This window comes from Pieris napi, chromosome 20, assembly GCF_905475465.1.
Source record: "Pieris napi chromosome 20, ilPieNapi1.2, whole genome shotgun sequence".
Taxonomy (NCBI): Eukaryota; Metazoa; Arthropoda; class Insecta; order Lepidoptera; family Pieridae; genus Pieris; species Pieris napi.
In genome coordinates this window covers 6541315-6555180 of record NC_062253.1, presented here as the reverse complement: position 1 = coordinate 6555180, position 13866 = coordinate 6541315, and the positions used below count along the sequence as shown (strand labels likewise).

The 13866-nt window shown below is 32.7% G+C and overlaps 1 protein-coding gene across 1 annotated transcript in view; it reads left to right on the top strand.

Annotated features, from left to right (window-relative positions):
* Positions 1-13866, top strand: part of LOC125059759 (cilia- and flagella-associated protein 44) — a 42481-nt gene that overhangs the window by 11274 nt on the left and 17341 nt on the right. The window contains exons 11-23 of the mRNA XM_047664308.1: positions 1822-1998; positions 3113-3304; positions 4335-4477; positions 5278-5411; positions 6401-6581; positions 7082-7247; positions 8097-8200; positions 9470-9575; positions 10311-10483; positions 11549-11758; positions 11861-11971; positions 13114-13282; positions 13573-13746. Of these exons, the coding sequence (XP_047520264.1) occupies positions 1822-1998; positions 3113-3304; positions 4335-4477; positions 5278-5411; positions 6401-6581; positions 7082-7247; positions 8097-8200; positions 9470-9575; positions 10311-10483; positions 11549-11758; positions 11861-11971; positions 13114-13282; positions 13573-13746 (2040 nt within the window). The remainder of the gene's footprint in view (positions 1-1821; positions 1999-3112; positions 3305-4334; positions 4478-5277; positions 5412-6400; positions 6582-7081; positions 7248-8096; positions 8201-9469; positions 9576-10310; positions 10484-11548; positions 11759-11860; positions 11972-13113; positions 13283-13572; positions 13747-13866) is intronic.

Below are 13866 nucleotides of genomic sequence, written 5' to 3'. Positions count from 1 at the left end.
GCTTTGTATCAATAAAAAAAAGTGCTCTTGTTGTTCACATTGGGAATTGAGTAAATCCGGGAACGATATGAAGCAGTGGCTAAGTGATACCACTGCCCATGGACACGCAGTGCGAGTTAGAGCATGGTACAAAATTATATAATTTTGATGTTTATTAATATAATTTAAAAATGATTTGCAAAACAAAAAACAATCATCCCCAAGAGAATGTTGCTAAGTAATGAGGTAAGTATTGCTCGCGCATGAGGGCTCGCGAGTGCGTTGCCGGTCTTTTAGGAATTGGTCCCACATATAGACCAGTGCCGATAATTTTTGAAACCAAAAAAAATTACAGTAGGATGATACCCATTAGAAAAGCAGGGGAATATGATCAAAATGAAAGGAAAAATAAATTACGGTCGATCTGAGGTCGGGAAGGGGTTGGGGGGGGGAGGTTTAAGGGTAAAAAACGGTTTATCTCGATTTCCGGCAAAACTAAAAGTCCTATCGACGAAAGTTAAATGGCAAAGTTGTAGGTAATAAAAAGATCTAAAACTTTTGTATTCACACATTTTTCACATAACCTCAAAATTGGTGTGAAAAATTCAAAAAACCAAGTTTTTGGTTTTTTATTTTTATCTTTTACAAAAATTTATTTTTTTAAACGAAATTTGGTGAAAACTTACCTTATTATGTCCCAAATATACTGTAATTTATTTGATTAAAAATATTTATTTTTTCACCTTATTTTGAATTAATATCGAAAAAACACCCTAATTTTCAATCGAAAATTCTGACGTCAAAATTTCAGCTTTTTTCAAAAAGTTGGTGTGCTTTCAGTTCGTTGAAATCTCTACTTTCCTATGGTAAAAACATATATATATATTACCATAGTAAATCTTCTCAGAAAATGCAAAACATCGTATGCAGTAACGCCCAGACCCGTCATACCCTTCCCTATTTCTCTATGAAATTCGAAAATTTTAGCCCATCTAAAGGCTAAAAATTTTTTTTAGGTCACTCAGGTATATATAAGTTATCTTAAAATAGTAATAAATAGGCATCTAATTATAATTTAAAGAAGATTCGTAGAGAAGTAGGGAAGGGGATGACGGGTCTGGGCGTTACTGCGTACGATTTTTTGCATTTTCTGAGAAGATTTACTATGGTAATATATATATTTTTTACCATAGGAAAGTAGAGATTTCAACGAACTGAAATCACACCAACTTTTTGAAAAAAGCTGAAATTTTGACGTCAGAATTTTCGATTGAAAATTAGGGTGTTTTTTCGATATTCATTCAAAATAAGGTGAAAAAATAAATATTTTTAATCAAATAAATTACAGTATATTTGGGACATAATAAGGTAAGTTTTCACCAAATTTCGTTTAAAAAAATAAATTTTTGTAAAAGATAAAAATAAAAAACCAAAAACTTGGTTTTTTGAATTTTTCACACCAATTTTGAGGTTATGTGAAAAATGTGTGAATACAAAAGTTTTAGATCTTTTTATTACCTACAACTTTGCCATTTAACTTTCTTCGATAGGACTTTTAGTTTTGCCGGAAATCGAGATAAACCGTTTTTTACCCTTAAACCTCCCCCCCCAACCCCTTCCCGACCTCAGATCGACCGTAATTTATTTTTCCTTTCATTTTGATCATATTCCCCTGCTTTTCTAATGGGTTTCATCCTACTGTAATTTTTTTCACTTTTTATTTATTTTGAAGGCTATCTGCACTGGTCTAATAGTAGTGGTCCGTGGCAAAAACTGCCCTGAATAACGCTTACTTGTATGATCGTTTTAGTAAAAGAATTATATTAATAGTAATAATTTCAGGTCGATGAAACCTCTTGTATAATAATCGTAGGCTTTGGGGATGGTATAATGCGGGTCTTGTATGTTCATCCGGATCGCCTTTTGGCCCAGACCACGTTGGTTGAAGTGAGGGTTCACTCTAACCTAACCATACACAGCGAGGACTCCATGCATGCTGATGTTCTTGACTTAATATGTGTTAGTAATTTTTTATTGTCTTACGTAAACTCTGATTTTTTATTCCATAGAATTCTGTCACCAATCACCGAAAAGGGACAAATTTGACCAATTTGAGGGCAATAAAAAATAAAATGCTACGTATTTTTTATGTTTCACCTACAAAAAGTTAAAAATATTTTATTATCACGAACAATATATCGAATTAACTTTAACTTACTATATTTTATTCTTTTGCTGGCATCACTGCCTACTAATTGCAGGTTTCGTAAACCTTTTTTATCCACATTTAAGGGGCCATCCATAAAGTACGTCACACGAATTTTAGGACTTAGGACTTTTGAACCCCTCCCCCCGTCCTTGTCACAGGTTGTCACATTTTTATAACCCCCCCCCCCCTGATGTGACGTCACTCATTATTTTAATTTATGTATGTATTGAAAAATAATCGAGAGAAAACAGCTTTTTTCTTTTTTTACTTATTTAATCAACATAAAGTCCAACATTTCATAAAACCGAAAAAACAAACGACTAGTTAGAAAATAATAAACGATTAATTATATTAATTAAAGATAAAAATATTTATATTTTTTGTATATCAATGTAAATAATAAAATCAAGTTCGTAAATTTTTAATTCACATCCAAACTTTGCGTTTTAGTATTTAAAATTTTAACATGTGACGTCACAAAAGTATTGACCCCCATGCCCCTTGTCACACGATGTCACACTTTGGTGATACCCTGCCTCCCCATTAACGTGTGACGTACTTTATGGATGGCCCCTTAAATGTGGAGCACCGCACTTATTAAAATGGATATGTCACCGTAAAATTGTAAAAACCGTTAGATTGTAATCTATCTCGCGAGATTGTAAACTGTCGAAAGATTGTCAACTCAACATACTGCTTGCAATTTAACGTATTATTATTCGGTAGTTATATGAAATTGTTGGGAAGTAAAATTAATCTGTAATTGACCAAAGAAGTTTGAATGATAACTAAGTTAGTGTAGTACAATCTACCGAATACCGATAACCGATAACCGATAGATTACAATCTAACGGTTTTTACAATTTTACGTTAACAGATACATTCACTAAAAAATAAAATGTATGTAAAATATATAATTTTCAGTTACTAAAGCCCCACTCAAAGTCACTAACGCAGATAACAATTAACGAGAAACGAACATTGTTAGTAACGTGTGGGCAGGACAGCACTATATTTATGTATCGACTCATTGTTGATACGCCATTTCGACTTCATAGACTTGGATTTATTGAAACACCAAATAATATTGCGTATATGACTTGGAAACCTGAAGAGGTGAGTAAAAAGATTCGTATATAATGGTATAATCACGCTATCTATACCTTTTCAAAGAGCAGTGTTGGCCTAGTGGCATATGCGACTATGGATTTTCAATGCGCATATAACAGTCGCTCATATGGTGAAGGAAAACATCGTGAGGAAACCGGGCTTTAGATCCAAAAAGGGTGTATCTGGCACAAATGGCATATCATATACTTGCACACACGTCACGAAACAGATGCACATGAGGCCCAAACCTACAAGGTTGTAGCGCTCTATATATATATATATATATATATATATATATATAATATAGATATAAGCGATTGAATTGTGGTTGCCTGGAAGAGATCGCTCGAAAGCGATAAGGCCGCCAGTTGCCCTCCTTTTCATTTAATTTAGTTAATTGTATTATATTTCGGCAACGAAGTTTTAATAAATAAAATATTAAACGTCACATTTTTTGTACGTACGTAAGCAGAGTAATACTTTTTAAAGTCATTGTGCAACTATAGTAGGGTTGTCGGTCCATCGTTTTGTCAAACTCTTGATTATTTACTGTGTTTATTCCTATTGTTTTCTCTTTCCTAACAAAAACTTAAAAATTAAATCGCGACGTCCAATTCAACGCAGTGCTGCTCCGAAGTTTGTATTTGTAAAACATATTTTGAACAACGAACTTTAACAATTAACAAGATAAACCTACAAATCCCGAGATAAATGGTTTAACAATTTAATATCTTAATACATCTTAATATCTTACATCTCAATTTATACCCGCAATATTATTTTATTGCATATTATTTGTTAATTATTTGATAGTTATAATTCTAACAGATGGCGCTGTGTTGAAAGTACCAACGTTTCACATAAGCTACAATTTAATGACATTACCACCAAAAAAGCATGGTGGTCCCCATGACTAGTGTTCTCCTACCGTTTCCCACTATGTTTACTACTATGTAATATAACAAAAACCTTAGCCACAGCAACGCTTAGCCGAGTCTGCTTGTTCTATTATATTTCTTTCATTTTCCACTGACAGGAGCAAGTGCTACTTTTGTGCGGTCAAGTAGGCTTTATAATGGAAGCTGTGTTACCAGATGTTTCTATTCGTGAATATACAGATATAACAACTTTCAAACTAGATTTTGTATCGTATAAGGAAACGCTTGTTAAAAAACATTAGTGAGTATATTTATGTAATTCTAATCAATCTAAAAATCTCTTGCTCTCTCTTTTGCTGTTTTAAACGAGTATTGTAAAGGGGAAATATTTGTATGTAATTTAATCTCACACCTACTGTACTGATTTTAAAACAATTTCTTTATTATAATGCCACTTATCCTTGAGTAACATAGATTATATTTATAACCAAAATATTTAATAAAATTAATGTCCAGCCACGCGTAGCTGGTACACTAGTAATCTATAATAGTAGTTTATGCAACTGTCATATAATAGAGGGTATTGTACTCATGTTTTATGAGTGTAGTTTTTTGTAATTTTTCAAAATAAGATTACACGAGTGTTTTAATACCTAATTATATACAGTTGCATACACTACTTTATTTAATCTCAAGGCTATAGGTAGCTACATTAAATAAAATGCAATATAAAAGAAACACATTATTTATTAAAAGTCTGTTATTGGTCTATTGGCTCGGAATCAGCGCGTTGCACTCGCAGCGCGCTCACCACAGATAATATGATCTTAAATTGAATTGAAACCTCCTTGGTCGGGACACATTGTACTTTAATTAAAAAAATTGTTTTAAAGAATTGTTTTGTTAGGAGAATAATGCTTTAATTTAATTTTTTAATTTTCTTAAAGAAGTATGTAAATAAAATATGCCAAAAAAAGTATGTATTTCATTTCATAATTAGAAAATTACCGAATGAGATTATATAAAATTAATTACAAAATTTTGTTCTTTATTTTCTATAGAACGTAATGCCTTATATTGTTATCAATACTGAAATTACAGTATGCGTCACCGACCATTTCCAACTGAAGAAGATTTAGCCAGTATAGATGAGGAAGCACTAAAAGCTAAAGAAGAAGCGGAAAGAGAAAAAGATGAGGATGAAGAGGAAGAGTGGCTTGGAGAGATACAATTGAGTTTGTATTAAAATTTAGCTATTTTTATAACGTTTATAAACCATATAGTATATATATTAATTACTATATATCTCTGACTTCTCTAAACAGGTTAATAAACTGTTTAAAATTTGACAGTTACACGCTTCCCTTTTTTTCTCGAATTAAATATATTATAATGATCAATGCATCTTACAATTTATTATATACATTTTTTTGAAGTTATACTTCTTTAGGCGCGTTATGAAAAATTGATGAGAGTGAAATTTTACGATGCGCGCGCACCGTGACACAAAATTATCAGTATGAAGTTGCCCACGGAAGATGCTACGGCATTGGATATAATTTAAAAATAACATTCGAATAATAATAGAATTTATGTTACACTTAATGTAAGAGAATAATAATAAATATTTATTTAATTTTTCAAATGAAAACTGAACTTTATTGATTATTTGCATGCAATCAAAAACTATTTTTAATAATGTCAAAGAAGTATAACTTCTTACGCGCGTACATAAGTAAACGCACCCTTTTTTTTGTATAAGTAGGTAAAATTGTTAACTGTGTTTTATGTTTATGTTTGAATGTGTATTCCGTGCTTGGCTTTTAAAAGTAAAAGTAAAAAATCATTTAATCATATAGGTAACATAATGTACACTTATGACTTGTCAGTAAAGAAATACATATTAATGCTTCTAATTTTACATTTACTGCCAGTTCTCAAATCAAGGAGCTGCAACCTTATACCATGTTCCACATGACATATTAAGTAATTAATATTAATAACATATTTTAAAAAAAAAGACTTGTCCTCTATCAGCAGGAGGCATGGTGATATAGGAGTACCTACGCACTTACATTCTCGTGGGAACACCACGCAAACACATAGTCGAAATAACTAACGTCAACATTTTGTGTATAATGTAATTGTTTGTATAATGTATAATAAGTAGCTATAGGAATACTGATAAGCAAATAAATATCTAAAGCTTAATAAATAATTACAGTCGAAAGTGAAAGTATGCTCGGAACTACAATAACATGGGCTGAATATTGCGAAGAGGGTATCTGGGTTGTTCAGCGAGGTACTGGAGCGCTCTTCTTGATTAAACCAGGGCAGAACAAAATATTTAAATATGGCCCAATACCTGGAGCGTGGTGTGATGATATCACTTCACTCAAGTTTGTGTACGTGTTAATTTACTTGAGATATAGAATTGGAGTTTGGTATTCGACTATGTAACGATGCTAAAACAAAAGAACGTACTTACGCAAAATATGTATGACTTATTTATCTGCTGATTTTTACTATTGACAGCTTACACTTTATCAGGCCTTTTCTTTGACCAAAAGCCCAAGATTTTCATGCGGTACTCCTAAGTTCCTGTATTCTTCGGACACGTATCTCGGCGTAGTGATCAGTCCGTAGAACGCCTTGTCATCCAGGGGAAGGTGGAAGGCAGTAGACCGCGCGGAAGGTCACCTACGCGTTGGACTGACCAAATCAAGTCTGCCGTAGGAGATTCACTCAATCAGTGCAACAGGATGATAGGCAACGATGGCGAAACGTCGTGAAGCGCATCACATCTGCTCCTTCTATTACCACTACTTCATAGCGATCACGACCGCTCTGTCAAGAGTGTACCGGATAGGGAGAAGATTCCTAAGTTTCTTTGTCATTCTTTTAGGTGCGACCATCGCTATTTAATTGTGGGAACTAACACTGGCTATATCCGCGTGGTCCGCATGCCTACTGAGGATGAAGACAACCCTGAACAGCATCACGTTATCTGGATGATGGCTCAGCAAAAGTTGCTGAAGAAACTAAAAGGCCGTCGATTAGCTAAAGAAGAGGTATATTTTTATTTTCATAACATCCATTTTTTTAATGTATTTATTTTACAGAATCTAAATCATAATACATTTGAAAAAAAAACTGTGGTTTGTTTTAATGTGACAATAGCAGTCTTGTTAGGAGCGCGACAAATGCATATAAAAATAATTCTTCTACTGTTTTTTATGTTGCTTAACGTAATGCTATCTAATAACTGACCGGGCAGTAAAATACCTCATTGTTCTCTCGCCATAGACGTTGTTTTCTCTCGAAGTACACAGCCGAACATGAACATCAGCTCGGGTCTGTATGTCATGCTTAACTTTTTGTGTCAGATCGAAAATAATCTCTATCTTCTTCAGTATGCACTTCTTAAACTATGTATATCTTATATATAAAATTCTCGTGTCACAATGTTAGTTACCATAGTCCTCCGAAACGGCTCAACCGATTTCAAATTTTATATGCATATTCAGTCTGAGAATCGGCTACTATTGCCATTGCATGCCATTAAAAATACACACAACCCTAAAATTTCACCCTCTACAATTAACCCCTATTTTTATTATAGTGCATAGTTATTTTTATTGAACTAAAACTAGGAGAATATCTAGGTATCATATACATGGCAAAACTCGTTTGCCGTGTAAGCTAGTTATAAATAAATATGTAGATACTAGATTAAGTTAATAATCAAGCAAAGCGAAGAGAAGCTAAAAGTTATTCACTATGTAGTCATTACCATATATCAGAAAGGTTTATGATTACCATATTTTATGTATCAAAGAAAATCATTTTTGTATATTTCGTGATTTTCAACACTCGTATTGTAATACTCGGAGGTAATTTGTGTATGTGTGATTTTGCAGCCCCAACCAACACCTCGTATCGACTTTGATGATCGATATTATTTGCCCATGCATGATCACTATACGGGAGCAATCACCGCCTTAGAATTTAGTGGAGATGGAAAGTATGTTATATAGCTTCCTAATTAGTATATGAGTAAAACAGCAGAGTAAATGTATACTGTTGTTTCGTTCTAATTGTGAAGGGACGAAAATATAGCAAACTTGTACCGTGTAGCAATAACAGCAATGAATATAAAAAAACATCATGTGTCCAATTCACACGTGGTAGAAGTGAAACCTTCAAAAACAAAGTTTTTATAATTAAAATATGTAAATTAGACTTTTTCTCTATATAAATGTAGGATGTCTTTAAAAAAATATATATTTTAATGTTAAATTTTTATTTATAACTTTTATATCAATCTTTAATTTGGTAAAAACTAAAATAATAAAAGTTTCAAATAAATTCACAAGATCCAACGTGGGAGGAAATGAGATAGGAAGCATTATACAGTGTATAAACTTTTAATTAAGTGTAGTACGAAGTTTTCACTTCAAAAAGTTTCTATAACTAATGATTTGTAAATAAAATTGATAAATAATCTAATTTTATAATTAAACTACTAGTCAAGTAAACTTACTTATTTAATTTTCATCAAATCTGTTTTTTTATTTCAGATCTCACTCTCTCCCACGCCAAATCCTATTAATTTATGTGTCTGTCTCTTTTAACTGTCGCTTTCTCACTCTCTCCCACGCCAAATCCTATTAATTTATGTGTCTGTCTCTTTTTACTGTCGCTTTCTCACTCTCTCCCACGCCAAATCCTATTAATTTATGTGTCTGTCTCTTTTTACTGTCGCTTTCTCACTCTCTCCCACGCCAAATCCTATTAATTTATGTGTCTCTCTCTTTTTACTGTCGCTTTTTCCGTTGCATCCGGTTTGAAATCACAACGATTCTAAAGAAATTTCACTTCAAAAAATATAACCCTTAGCATGAACACTATTATCAATAATCCAACTACCACGCGCACCAACTCTTTGTGGTTCCCAGTCGCCAGTAGAGGTATATCCAAATCGATACGACTTAGGGGCCTTCGAGTCGGCAACCCACCCGCTAACCCCATATTTGCAGGTGTCTATCGGCGGTGGTTATTACATTTAAAGTGACCAACCTGCTCGTTTGCTTCCTGTCCCATAAAAAATAGCCATAGAGTAATAATAATAAAATATAAATGTATTAAGTGTATACTAATACATTCTTCATTTTTTTGCGTTCTTTAGTAAAAAGGCTGTTAATCTAGTAGCTTGCGATATGAACAGCTTTTCAGTTGAGGTTGTCTTGAGATAATAAACCCATTTAAATTAATAAATTCGAATTCCTTCCAGGCGATTTTATACTTGCGGGGAAGATGGTAATATTTTTTCCTATTTTGTGAACTTCACGGAACCGCTTGTACCACCACCAACTAAAGTAAAACTCAAGGAACTTCCGGTAAGAAGTTAATATATGTAATTTATATTTTAAAGAAATTAGGGAAAAATAGTAGAAAATCTGACACTGGAATAGCTGCATTATTATACTGCTAGGTGCAAATTCTAGAATGAAAATACTAGAAACAATATTAAAAAAATTGTGCGTGTACTAGTGTACACACGTCAGAAGTGAAACCTCTTTATGACCTTATTTTTCGAAAAAATATGCAACTTTACAGAAATTGGTTATAAAGTTAAATTAGATAAAGTTTAACAAAAGGCTTTTATTATCATAGACATGAATACCAATACAATTATTTCATTTTACCTTATTACTAATAAGATTATTACAGAATTTCATTAATTGTAATAGAATTATTACTATCATTGTTATCGTTATTATATATTTTTGTTATTAATGGCTTCGAATCTCTTCGGACCAACTGTGGTAGGGACAAGAAAAAGATGGCGCGTAACCGAAAAACGTGACGATTTGCTACAAAATTTCTCCCATATGTCGATATAAAAATCATTCTAACGCCGATAAAGAAGTTTGACTTCAAAAAGCAACATGGCGCGTAACGGAAAAATGTTACACTAAATTTTTTTCCAACCCCGATAAAGAAGTTTCACTTCAATAATTCAGTCTAACTGTTCTTTAAAGCCGATGCTTTCCTTTGCATAAAGATTTATGAATTCAGATAAATTTATTACAGAATTTCTTTCTCCATGCCTTACTAACAAGCAATTTCAGAAAGTAGAAAAAGCAAGAGAACCCAGTACATTGGACGGGGAGTTAATGTCTCATGAAGAATTGAAACAGAAAGAGGAGTATGACAAGATGATGTCCATAGCTAATGCGCATAAGAAGCGAGTTCGAGACCAACTAGCTGAGCTCACCGCTGAATATAGCAAGATTATTAAAGCGTTTGTATACATTTTATTGTAAGCAATAGCCTTCAGGTACAGGGGTACACTGTAACTTCCAATAGCTATACCGAGAGCGATCCCGATCTCAATAGCTTTTTCTCCGCGCGATTCCAAGGCGACATCAGCGCATTTTCTTGAAGGAACTACATCGAACAGGCGTATAAAGTCGGGATCGGTGTGTCGTTTGGAAGTTACAGAGTAACAGTGCAGGTTTCACGAAATTTAAAAAATTATATATTTGGAACGTAAAAGAAATCAATGAAACAGGTTAAATCGCAAATTAAGATTCTTGGCAGATTTCATTAGTTCGGTCAGATTTAGGGGCATTTATCATTAAAATTACTACTGTATTGCCAATTACAAGTATCGTTTAATTATAGCTAATATATGGATGCTATCTTATGCCCGTGTTAGTCAGTCACAATCATCAGCCAGCAATTTAAACGCGCCATTTTTGTATTTCATTTAACATTCTCCGCCTGACATGAAAAATATCTAAAAAAAATATTGGTTGTTTGTAAAGTAGGTTTACGATCGAGATGTTTACGTGATAACGTCTTATTGGTGATATAAGTTTTTGGGAAGTAAGGAATTAATGAAGATAACAATTTTTTCAAATTTTAAATTACATCTATCGTTTTATTCACACTTTTGATGATAAATTTCGGGTGTAAAATGACAAGTTTACTTATTTGACTATGATATACATTTTTCTTCATACATTCACGGAATGACTGGCAGTGCTCGAGATGAGACGGGAGATCGGTCCGTCTCTCTCTCGTTATACCTGCGATCGCGCTCGTGAGGTTTTGGTGTGACACAAGATTCTAAACATGTCACCCGACTAAAACGATTTTAAAGACGTTATCACGTCAAAAAATACTGGTTATTAATTTTCTTTTAAGCCAAATAAAAATAAGCCACAATTTTATGTCTATATTTTTCTTTGTTCTTTCTAATAGTATAGTAAAGTAGTAGTATAATAAACTTATGTAATGTATAAAAAGTTATTTATTTTTTTAGTTTATATGGGATATTATGATAGAGCTTTTTCTATTGCAGAAACCGAGCTTTACCACATTCACAACAGATTGATGTAACTCTCGATCCTCGACCCCTACAAGTCCAAGAGAGAGAACTGGATCAACTTAAAGCTTTGACAAAGCGAAAGCTCGCCCATCAACTTGAAGCATCTGATCTTGGGTTTGATAAAATGTATTCAAGGAACATTATTCAGTTAGACGTGTTTCCATTTACGTTGAAATGTATAAGGTAATTGAAATAGTTTTTTGAATTTCTTTGAAAATTGAGTATTAGTTTTCCTTTATTATTATATCGAAACTGCAAAATTTAATCATAAATATTGAATTTTAGGGACCCGGAAGTAATGATAAGACCTTTACGACAAAAGAATCTCTCCAAAACTTTTTATAACCAATTAGAAGAAGTGCATCAGAAAATGGCGGAGGCCGCTTTACGTGGGAGGTATACATAATTAATTTCTTCACATTATTTTGAATAAATAGAATTTATTTCACTTCTTCTACTTCCATGCTGCGTAAGGAACATGAATTTGCTAGAATTAGCTGATGCTGCATTAAAGTAAGTACTACTATAATGATTTATTTATTGCGTACAGCTAACATAAATTATATAACAAAAAACAATTATACTAAAGATATAGCCAAAGATGGAGTACATAATGAATAGTGTATCTCAACGATTCATTGCTTAGAATGTGAGTACAAATGTAATTGTTTTTGCGTGAAATCAAGTGATTTTTATTAATTACTAGCTGACCCGACAAACGTTGTTTTCACATGTATATTATTTCTAAGAAACATTTTTTTAGTTCAATAAAAATCTAAACTAAAACTATTTTTTTATATCTGCTTGCTATAAAAAAATAGGGGTAGATCGTAGGGAGGTGAATATTAAGGGTTGTATGTATTTTTGTATGCTGTATCATAAAAACATTTTTTGGGGTGGACACCCCTTATTACTTAGGGGTTTGAAAGATAGATAGTAGCCGATTCTCAGACTTACTAAATATGCATAAAAAAATTCATAGGTAGCGGTCGAGCCGTTTCAGAGGAGTATAGGAACGAACATTGTTACACGGGAATGTTATATATTAGATTATTATTTTATAAACAAAAGGTTTCAAATATTTAATTTAAAATATTTTAGCTTCGACTTAGTAGAGGTTAAACGCTTATTAAATGTTTTTATACTAATTAATAAAATAAAATAAAAATAAAATATGTTTATTATTGAACATAAAATACATGACTTATTTCACGTCATTAAATTTGAATTTGTAGGCATCCCTACTCATCGGCAAAGTAGACAGAGGGTGTAGGCCGAGAGAAAAAGCCGGCGTAAAAAAATAGATTATGTTCAACTTTGCCCTTTATGTAAAATTAATTCCAATCCTTTTCAGTTTAAATATTATCTTGTATCGAACTTTATATTTACTGTTCTTATAAAATATAGTGGTCATTGTTTATTATACTTTACTTTTAATAACTCAAGAACTTAAATCAAGGAAAGGTTTACTAAAGATTAACTGAGTGTGGGCGTGTTTATAATTATTATTAATGTCTGAAATATAATAAAATGTGTAGACGAACCGATACGACAGCCCGAAGAGCAGCCGCAAGAAAATCTTCCTGGGGACCGCCACGAATCGCATCGTTTCTTCTTGGTCTACCCCCAAAACCATCTCATCCACTGAAAAAGGCACTTCGCAATTATCATCAGAGATTGAACAGACATCACCTTCAATTTATTGAGGTAATGTAATCTTTATTAAATTTGAAAATAAAATGTAAATATAATTACTGTTACGCGTCTGATGCCAGAAACCGTATTATTATTGAGGATTCCTTTATTATATATTATTAATAAAAATATAAGTTCCCACTCGAGTTCTGTATAAATTAAAATTAAATATGTAATTAAACTATGTCGAATACATTCTACAGTTTGTTTTTAGCGGCTGTATCGCTTAGCAGGTGGCCCCATATGTTCTACATAACAGATATAAATCTATTATCTATCTATAACGTATTTATCAATTACAGTGGCAAGAGCATGTATCTCGTAAACCAGACCCAAATGCAATGCCCCCGGGTGCTGCAGAAGCTCTTAAAGACGCTGAGGCTTCGATTGGTAATCGTTTATTAAAGACACAACCGGATTATGTGGCACCGCCTGGGCATAATACGCAACTGCGAGTTTGCCTTGCAAGAAAAGAGGTAAAAAAAAACATTGTGCAACAACTGACCTAAATACTAAACTGTTTTGCATCATGTATATAATAAATAAATTGAATAAAGCATAGAACGTAAATGTTCCTTAGGTGCCCGTTTTTTTGA